The 9,794-nt window shown below is 49.9% G+C and overlaps 2 protein-coding genes across 4 annotated transcripts in view; one reads left to right on the forward strand and one right to left on the reverse strand.

Moving 5' to 3' along the window:
- Positions 1 to 4,795, forward strand: part of WDR33 (WD repeat domain 33) — a 325,821-nt gene extending 321,026 nt beyond the window's left edge. For all 3 annotated transcript variants that reach the window (XM_077956741.1, XM_077956740.1, XM_077956742.1), the window contains 4 exons: positions 891 to 1,054; positions 1,166 to 1,258; positions 1,816 to 2,031; positions 4,149 to 4,795. In XM_077956741.1, the coding sequence (XP_077812867.1) occupies positions 891 to 1,054; positions 1,166 to 1,258; positions 1,816 to 2,031; positions 4,149 to 4,378 (703 nt within the window). In that variant the 3' untranslated portion in view covers positions 4,379 to 4,795. The remainder of the gene's footprint in view (positions 1 to 890; positions 1,055 to 1,165; positions 1,259 to 1,815; positions 2,032 to 4,148) is intronic.
- SFT2D3 (SFT2 domain containing 3) lies at positions 752 to 9,164 on the reverse strand. Its single transcript, XM_028842724.2, has 3 exons — positions 7,980 to 9,164; positions 1,683 to 1,787; positions 752 to 1,081 (listed from the first exon to the last, which is right to left on the reverse strand). The coding sequence occupies exon 1, from the start codon at positions 9,138 to 9,140 to the stop codon at positions 8,493 to 8,495; it is 648 nt and encodes a 215-aa protein (XP_028698557.2). The 5' UTR covers positions 9,141 to 9,164; the 3' UTR covers positions 752 to 1,081; positions 1,683 to 1,787; positions 7,980 to 8,492.
- Positions 9,165 to 9,794: the final 630 nt, after the last annotated feature.

The raw sequence follows: 9,794 nt of genomic DNA on the forward strand, positions 1-9,794 counted from the left end.
TGCGCTGCCAGAAGGTCACTTTCTCTTCTTTCGCACAGGCCTCCTGGTACCCTGCGTGCCTCAGCCATGCTCCCAGTCAGTGTAGTCTCCTGGCTCCAGAATTCCTGAGAGAAGGGGAAGCTGCTCACTGAGCAGGGCTCCAGGCTGCCAGCTGGCCAGTGGATGGCTGCCTCTAAGCCAGATGCTGGCCTGTATGCCTGCCAGCTGTGGGCCAGGGCCATGAGTGCAGCTCGTGGCCACGGAGGCCTGCCCCTGGGTGGAGGCTGTGGGCTGGGGCAGATGGCAGAGCCCCTACCCACAAACAGGTCCAGTATGGTTGGCAGACACGATCTGTGCCCCCATTTTTCTGATTATATAAGTCATAAATGTTCATCATACAAATGTAGATGATAATGACAAGTATTTGTGAGGCAGTGATACAGAACCTGGGCCAAGGGTCAAGACTGGCTGAGGTCAGATCACCAGCACTTACTCTATGTCCTTGAATAAATGACATCAGTAATCTGGGCCTCAGTGTTCTCATCAATGGAGCTGCTGCTAATACCAGCTTCATACGGTGGCTGTGAGAATGAAATGAATGAAACAAAGTATACTTGTAAAGGACTTGGCATGGTATAGGCACTTTAAAAATGTTGATGTTGTTATTATTCCTAAAAGCCTAAAAGAAGCTTACAGTAACCCCACCCTCTGGTATGCTTCCTTCTGGTCTGTTTTTGCCTCTGGTAGTATTAATAGGATTATACAATGTGTCCTTTCAAAATACAGTTTTATTTTGTTTTCCTCCCAATCAGCATTATATCATGCTTTCTCATATCACATGCTTTTTTGAAACGTGAACTTAGTGGCAAGGTGTTCCCTGAGATGGACATTCTGCTGTTTTCGCTTTACAGTTTCAGAAGAGGAGCCCCGCCGAGGCATGAGGGCCGTGCTCCCCCGAGAGGAAGGGATGGTTTTCCTGGTCCTGAAGACTTTGGTCCAGAGGAGAATTTTGATGCTTCTGAGGAAGCGGCCCGAGGACGAGATCTCAGAGGTCGAGGTCGGGGTACCCCACGAGGTGAGCGAGTTACTAAGGACACCTGGTCTGGAAGGATAGGGTGCAGAATACAGTGGTTGTGAATATACCGGGAACAGTCTTGAGTGCAGCACTGTTTGCTCTGTTGTGTAGGAGGAAGGAAGGGTTTACTTCCCACTCCTGACGAGTTCCCTCGCTTTGAAGGAGGGCGGAAGCCAGATTCCTGGGATGGAAACAGAGAGCCTGGTAAGGAAAAGAACCGCTTGTTGGGTAACTCTAGATAGCAGTTCACAAAGTGAGTTCTGAGGGCCCTCTCTTGGGTGCACCGGGTCCCCTCTTCCAGCTCATGTCTCCCGGGGGCCTGGGCTGTCTCCTGTCCAGCAGCCACAGATCTTGATCTCAGCAGGTGGAATGAGAGCAGAGGAATCTGCCAGACATTACAGGGATCTATCTGAGTATAAAACAGGACTGCTCTTTCCACTCAATTGTTTTTGGAGAATAAAGTTAAGTAAAATTTTCTCAGTCTCAATTGCTAGTATGTTAAACATTCGTAGTTATAACTCTCATTAACAAATCTCTTAGGAGTCCTCAGTCATCTGAGACTGTAAAGATGTCTTGATACTACACCACGTGAGAACCGGTTCTCTGGATCTTAGTCTAGGTGGCTTACCCCGGGCCTGTGGTGGGCATTCAGCATGAGTGAACGGTGGCTTCTGAGTTGCTCCCTCCTCTCAACAGTGTCATTCCCATCTGCTTTTGGTCGCACTGTGCTTTCCTGTAAGGAGATTTGTTTCTTGTTTCAGGGCCGGGTCATGAACATTTTCGTGATGCTCCCCGACCCGATCATCCCCCTCACGACGGTCATTCCCCAGCCAGCAGAGAACGCTCCTCTTCTCTCCAAGGCATGGACATGGCATCCCTACCTCCCCGAAAGCGCCCCTGGCATGATGGCCCAGGCACTTCTGAGCACAGAGAGATGGAGGCCTCAGGAGGCCCTTCTGAAGACCGAGGAGGCAAAGGTAAGAGCAGGCCAGTGGTTATGGTTCCAGGAGCTGCAGGGGCTGGTGGAGGCCTTGCCTGCATCTGCTGCACATGCCCTTGCAGCCTGGGCTGTGCAGAGGCACATGCTTCTAAACGTGGTGCCAGTGCCACACAAGCTGTCCTCTGGTGGACTGCAACTTGGCCCCACACAGGACTCCACTCGCCTCCAGGAATCCCCGTTCGCTTGAGGTTTTCACTTCAGCCCTCTGCCAGGATGCCCCAGTCGTCTCTGCTGGGCTTGCTGTCTGGGAGCCCTGCTCTCACTGGCAGTCTGCCCGCCACGACGGCTGCTCGGAACCCGCAGGGGCTCTCAGTGGGAGGGGAACAGTTGTCCTCTCCTGGGTGCTCTGTTGGTTTTTTAGCCTGGATCTAGAGGAACACTGCTTGTGCTCAAAGTCACAAAGACTTTGGAAAACATGGTCTATGGGCAGTGTTTCCGGGGGCACAGGAGATTCTCTCCTCAACTGGAAACTCTGGAGCTTTATTTTATAGGCACCACTAACTTGAGCCAGGAGTATTCGCCTCCGAAGGCTGACTACAACTCTGGTTGCAAGGCAGCGGGGGAGGTGCACAGGTGCTGTGGCTCGGAGGCTCCCGGGAAGGCTGCTCCCCACGTGCCCCAGCTTGTGCTCTGCTCCCGAAGTTGGCCTGTCTGTGTGGACAGTCCTTCCAGTACAGAGTTCTGCCATTTGGTCTTTTTGGGTTTTTTTCTGTCGCCCAGGCTGGAGTGCAGTGGTGTGATCTTGGCTCACTACAAGCAACCCCTGCCTTCTGGGTTCAAGCGATTTTTGTGCCTCAATCTCCCCAGTAGCTGGGACCACAGGTGTGCACCACCACGCCCAGCTAATTTTCGTGTTTTTAGAGAGATGGGCTTTTGCCACGTTGGCTAGGCTGGTCTCGAACCCCTGGCCTCAAGTGATCCACCTGCCTTGGCCTCTCAAAGTGCTGGCATTGCAGGCGTGAACCACCATGCCCGGCCTGCCATTTGGTCTTGATAGTTGTTTGTCTCAACAAAACCCTCAGAAATTACCTTATGTATCATCAATAGATCTCCCTGCATAAACACACTGTACTACTAGCCAGCGTGCTGTGACCTCGGCTGACTGTCTTGGGTCCTTGGCGTGCCATTATTAGGTCCCTCTGGTCAAGGACGTGCAATTAGCATGGGAATGACGTAGGAGCTGACACGCTGCCCAGGTGCCCTCAGGTGGGTTGAAGCTGCTCTTTGTAAGAAAAGAAGGCAAGATTGTTCCTTTGGCTGGTTCTCCTAACCATCTCAGCTAGATTCATATTCTATTACAAAATATAAGACCGTGGATAGTTTGCAGTAGTCTTCTGAAAGGGCATTATGGGAGATGTGACCAAATCCTATCATTTCCTGAGGAAAAAATTCTTACAAGGTAGATTTTTTTTCCCTTTTTCTTTTTTTTTTTTAAATATATTCTCAAGCTCCAGCAGAATGAAAGAATTTTAATAGTACCTAAACATTTGTGTGTTCAAGTCTGAAGCAAGTTAAGCTGTGCCTAGGTGATATAAACTGAAAGCCAGTGTTTTGTGGGGTTTTTGTGCTTTTCTTTTGTTTTTTCAAGAAATATTTTACTAATTATGAAAAGGAAGCCAAAAGTGCCACATGTCACAGGACAGTTCCAGTGAACACTCATCCTAGTTGGAGCACTTTTTATTAACATTAGCAGCGTGTACTTCCAAAGTCAAGTCAGTGTATTCAAACCTTCCCTCAACATACCCTGGTGGCTGGGAGCAGGTAGGTACACTTCCCATGGCCTGGGACGTGGCCCAGTGTGGCCGGATCTCCCTGAAGGTGCTCTGTGCTCATCTCTTGGCTTCCCATCGTCTGTCACAGCCCTGGGGACACGGATCTGGCTGATGCTGAGGCCCATGGCAATAAGCCAGGAAGGGGGAGGCAGGGTCAGGAAAGGGTAGAGGCACACCTCTCAGTACTCTGAATACCACTGCCAGTCTCCCTGGCACCCACCAGAACTGGTCCACTGTCATCAGAGAGTAAAGTTTGTACTGGGAGTTACTGACAAAGAGTTGCTAATACAGAAAGTCCTATGTGAAATTTTCTTTGTTTCAGGCCGCGGGGGCCCAGGACCTGCCCAGAGAGTGCCCAAATCTGGGCGTTCCAGCTCTTTAGACGGAGAACACCACGATGGATACCACAGAGATGAACCTTTTGGGGGCCCTCCAGGCAGTGGCACCCCTTCTCGAGGGGGCCGGAGTGGCAGTAACTGGGGTAGAGGGAGTAACATGAACTCTGGCCCGCCGAGGCGAGGAGCTTCACGGGGTGGTGGAAGGGGTCGGTAGAAGTTGGAACTGAGTACCCTGAGGCCTCTCTGGACAGTATTTAAGAACTTCTTGTGGACTTACCAAGAGAAACAAAAGGAAGCCTGCACCATTGTAGCCCTGAACTCTTCTGGGCACCTGAATCCCAGGAACCCTCAATGAGGTCTTCAAGATGAAGAGACTGCTGCCAGCTACCAGCCCAGCTGGCCCTTTCCTGTCCTGTCCACCCTCATTGCCCCAACTCCCATGTTGTTTTGTGAAGATAAAAGCTGGGATCTTTTTTTTTTTTTTTTAAGTCTCACAAGACATGGGGCATCTCCACAAATTTAAGTTCCTGTCCATTTGGAAATTTGTTTCTATGTGTACAGTTTGTCAGAGAAAAACATAAAAGTTTTTGTATGAATACAGAATGTGATTTACGCAAGAATTAACAGAAAACTAGTTGTGGAGTGCTTGCCTTAAGGAAACCTTTGGTTTCCATCGCATCCCATCTGCCGAGGAGTGCACGGTTATCGCTGATGTTCATGAGCATAGTAACCACTAAGTCATCTAAATTAATCTCAGCTGTGAACTTTGTGTTTCTCAACAAATTCTGTCACACCATTTTTGTGACAGAGAAATACTTGAAGATTAATGTAGTTTGTAGTAGGTTCAAAGTTATACTCAGACATGCTCTGACAGATGGAAAACTGAACTCTGAAGAGAAAATGCAGTCTTCTGGCTGTCCAGCGAGGGAGCTCCCCCTTGGAAGCATCTCCTAGGAATCACAGTGTAGATTTGAATCGCCTTGTCAGGATGAGGAGAGCAACTTGATGTTAGTCAGAAATAACGTCACATGCCCTTTAGATAACTTGAAATCACACATGGAGTTGATAAGGAATGGACCAAAATAGCTCCTAAAACCATTTTGGAACACTTAATTAATCTCTTTCTCTTCCATACTAGCTATGTGGAAATACCAGTGTTATGGCAGGGTGTACTTCTAATTCATAAGCCAGACAGATCTTGTCCATGGCAAATTCCTTGTTTGAAATAAACATACCATTTAGCCCAGTTTGGATTGGAAGCCAAAAATTCAGTTTGTTATACCCCATGATACTTTCTATACTGACCTTTATTTTGGTTTTACATGGAAGCTTTTATTAAAAGGACTGTCCTATGGCCACCTTAACATTTCATTACATTGGCAGCTTCAGTTTGGCGTCAAGTCAAATTTATTTGGCACATTTAGTGGTGCTGGAAGTTTCATTTTTTCTTCTTTTTTTTGAGACAGAGTCTCGCTGTCACCCAGCCGGGAGTGCAGTGGAGCAATCACGGCTCACTTCAGCTTCGACTCTGCCTCAGCGTCCCTAGTAGCCGGGACTACAGGCACACGCCACCATGCCCAGCTCATTTTTTTTTGTATTTTTTGTAGAGATGGAGTTTCACCACGTCGCCTATGCTGCTCTCAAACTCCCGGGCTCAAGCGGTCCACCTCCTGTGGCCTCCCAAAGTGCTGGGATTGCAGATGTGAGCCACAGGACCTGGCTGCTGCTGCTGGAAGTTTCAGTGGTTGCTTAGAAAAGGCATACTGACATAGTTTAACAGTATATGAAACTCTAGCTGGTTCTCCATGAATGTAAAAACTAGCAAAAGCTAACTGATTTATGTGGAGAAAATGTCAGCCATATACACTGCTTTTCAGTGTTAGAATCCAGAGACTTTTTTTTTTAACTTTGAAATTACAGCTTAATCAGCACCCCACCATAAACATGCTATTATAAGGCTCAAGATTGCTTTAGGTTATGGATATTTCTTCACTCTCCCCCAACTGGTATAGCTTAAAGACAGAGAAACTGTAATCAAATTTCATGAAGCTAAAACCGGATCCAGAGACCAAACTCATATCAAGATTAGCCTTTTTTTCCCTGAGATTCCAGTGGAAAAAATTTCATTATTTTGGGCTGTAACTTTAAAAACATAGTATCTCAAGCAGATAACCAGATCACATTTTAAACATTTTCATTTTACCTTTAAGCTCTACTGGACTTGACAGATCACATTTTGAGAGTGATTTCATTTAGAGAAAACAAGAAGCCTACATTATATCTATTAAATACATAATGGCATTTAAAAACATCACTGTCAGAATACATACTAGATGTTGTGATTTGAAGCTTATAAAAACTAGATTTTCAATGTTTGAACTGAGAGAAAATGTTTGAGACAGGGTCTCGCTGTGGCCCAGGCTTGGGTGCAGTGGTGCGATCACAGCTCACTGCAGCCTCGACCTCCTGGGCTCAAGTGATCTTCCCACTTCAGCCCCACCCCGAGTAGCTGGGATCACAGTTTTGTGCCACCACATCTGGCGAATTTTTAAAAGATTTTTTGTGGAGATGGGGTTTAACTATGTTGCCCAGGCTGGTCTTGAACTCCTGGCCTCAAGCGATCCTCCCGCCATGGCCTCCCAAAATGCTGAGATTACAGGTGTGAGCCACCAGCTGAGAAATGTTGAATTTTAAAGTTTTTATTTAAGAAATAAACATTGTAAAACATTATAAAACCCCCAACTATTGCAAGTTCTAGAGAAATTGAGAACAGAAATTTAGGTGACTAGAAAGAACAGCCAATGGCACAAGTCTTTACAATTAAAAAAATAAATCATTCTGAAAATACTGCATTTGCTCCCTCACTAGCAGCCGCCTGAGGTAGGTAACCTTGTTTACTGACGGGGAACAAGGCAGTATTCTTCACCAAATCTCAGGGCGGGTAGCCTGCAAGCCTACAGCGTGGGTGTTGGCCACTTGCGTCACTTGCTGGGACAGTGCTTAGGGACCTAACTTAGGAACATACATTTTGGGGCTGGAGGAAGCAGCAGTGCTCTACCGCGGCCCGGCAGACACCCTGTTAGGCAACACTGGGATCCAGCTCAGGAAAAGCATTATTTTCAAATTGTGCAAGCCAAGGCACAGAAGTGGTCTTCAACCTTGGGGAACGTAGAATCACCTGGGGAGCTTTAAAAAGGTCCTGATGTCTAGGACCTACTTCCCTGGTTCAGACTGCGTTGATCAGAGGTGTGGCTCTTCAAGTAACTGACATGCAGTCAAGCGCGAGAACCACTGGCACACAATGTTTAAATTCTAAATATATTTTACTTCCTAGTGTGTTGCTACTGACAAAACGTAGTCTTCTGGACTCATCAGAATGTTAGGCTCATACTTTTCTGGCAATAAATTACGGTAGGTAAAAGTAACCGCTGAACCTAAAATGAAGGAAGCAGCAATTAGATATAAAAAGCATCTTAAGATCAGCCTGCAAATTGTAAACTAGTTTACAAAGCAGACCATACAATGAGGAATAATTCGAGCTTGTAGAAATCCATGGTCTCCATCAGATACAGGTGTTCCGGATCTAGAATTATCTTCCTATTTGCAGGATTTCCGCAGAGCCCGCTAAGCTTGTACGCGCCCCTTCCTGGATCCCATGCTGCTTGGGGCAGGAAATTTCTTTTGGTCCATCGCTTTCGTCGTGAAATACAGAACTAATTTTCCTTTCATGTTATAAGGCACCATATGTATGATTTTGTTAACTGAAGAAAAAACCCGAGATTAACTCTTAAATAAGTACTTTTAAAAGTACTTACTCAGTGGCTGAATTCGGTGTTTAATAATCTGATACCCTTCTGGATTCGCCGGCACCGAAGAGAATAATTTCCAAGTTTTAGCACAGCCAAAACAAAAAATTACCGTCGCTAAGCTACATCTAGCGCTGGATTTTAAAATGACAAAACAGCCTGAGAAAAATCACGAGAGCAGCTAATTCGAAGAAAAGTCCTTTTTCTTTACTCAGCGGAACCTAAGATCACAGTTACTTCGACAGCAACTTATAACCGTCTCACATCCTGTCACCAGTTCAATGACAAAATCTGTTTTCAGAGCATGTGCCAAGTCCAGCACAAAACGCTGACATCGACGACCTCCCAACGCTGCGGTCGCCTCCCCTGGCAGCAGCCGCTCCCGGCTTAGACTCACAGGCGGTCACGGCAGGGTCTTCGCCGCGGGCGTCCCGGCACCGGCGTGCAGTCCTCGGCTCGGCAGGGGCAGTCTTCGACGGCGCTGGCTACGCGTCCTTCCCCAGTGGCGCGGGGTCGAGGTCCTCACACGGGCAGCACCTTGGTGAGGCCGGCGCCGCGGCCCAGGCGACCCAGCGCCAGGCGCAGCGCGGTGCCGCCGCCCCAGGGCAGCAGCCCGACCAGCGCGGCCAGCAGCGCGGCTACCTGCGCGCCCGCGCCCAGCACCGTGAGCAGCGTGCTGCGCAGGCCCAGCGCGGCGAACAGCGTGGCGCCCAGCGCTGCCGTGTAGAGCAGCGCGGGCCGGGACGGCGCTTCTTCGCAGCGCAGCAGCCGCCCGCACGCCGCGCCGCCCCGCAGCAGCGCGCCTCCCGCCAGCGCCAGCGCGGAGCCCAGCGACCAGAGCAGCGCGAACTTGCGCGCGCGCAGCAGCAGCACCGGCGCGTAGAGCGCGGCCAGGCCGAAACAGAGTGCCGCCAGCAGCAGGCACCCGCCGCCCGCCGCCAGCCGCTGCCCGCGCGTCACGCTGGGCAGGCACGCCGGGCCCGCAGCCACCGACTCCCCAGGGCTCCGCGCCCAGGTCCAGGGTAGGCCCGCGCGGCCCAGCCACGCCCCCGCCGGCCCGTCCCCGGGCTCCTCCGCCTTCCCCGCGGCGAGCAGCGGCTCCGCGGCCGCCGGGCCGCCCCCTTTCCCCTGCGCCAGGTACTCCTGCAACTGGCGGTGGAGGTCCGCCATCTTGGACAAGGTGGCGGCAGGAAGGAAAAACACCGTTCACATCCGGCCCTCCCCGGCCGCGGGCGGAAGCGGCTCGGCCTTCGGGCCGCAATTGGTCGGCCGCGGCGAAAGGGGCAGGGCCTGCGGCGCTCGCGGAAGTGCCGAGGTGCCTCTTCCGCGGACTTTTGTGGTGTCCTCAAGTACCGCGGGCGTAGGTGCAGTTTGTCCGCCTGCAGTCGCCCTCCCAGCGCCTGACCCTCTTCCTTGTTCTGAGTACGCGCCCTTACGGCCTGGCTAAGTCCTGCCAGCATTAATAGTTGGAAGGCAAGGGTGGGCGGGGTTCTAAAGGGGCACAAGAGGGACCCTTTTGCTGATAGAAATGTCCTGTGGCCTCACTGTCTGCGTCTACCGTGGCGGTGATATTGTGCTAGTTTTGCAACATGGAGGAATGGGTAAAAGGTACACGGGATCTGTTTCTTACAACTGAACACAAACTTAACAGTGATCTCAACATAAAAATTTGATTTTTTAAAAAAGTTGAGATCTGTGTGACTCAGGTGGTTTTGTTTGGGGGGAAAGTTGCGTCCTGATTGGTTACGTCACTTGTAGTAATAGTGACCATCCTAATCACTTACCATGGGGTTGATAAAGGAAGGGTTGACACCCAGTAAGCTC

Source organism: Macaca mulatta, chromosome 12 (assembly GCF_049350105.2).
Source record: "Macaca mulatta isolate MMU2019108-1 chromosome 12, T2T-MMU8v2.0, whole genome shotgun sequence".
NCBI lineage: Eukaryota > Metazoa > Chordata > Mammalia > Primates > Cercopithecidae > Macaca > Macaca mulatta.

Coding starts and splice junctions, on each gene's coding strand:
- SFT2D3 (XM_028842724.2), bottom strand. CDS start 9,140: ATGGCGGACCTCCACCGCCAGTTGCAGGAGTACCTGGCGCAGGGGAAA.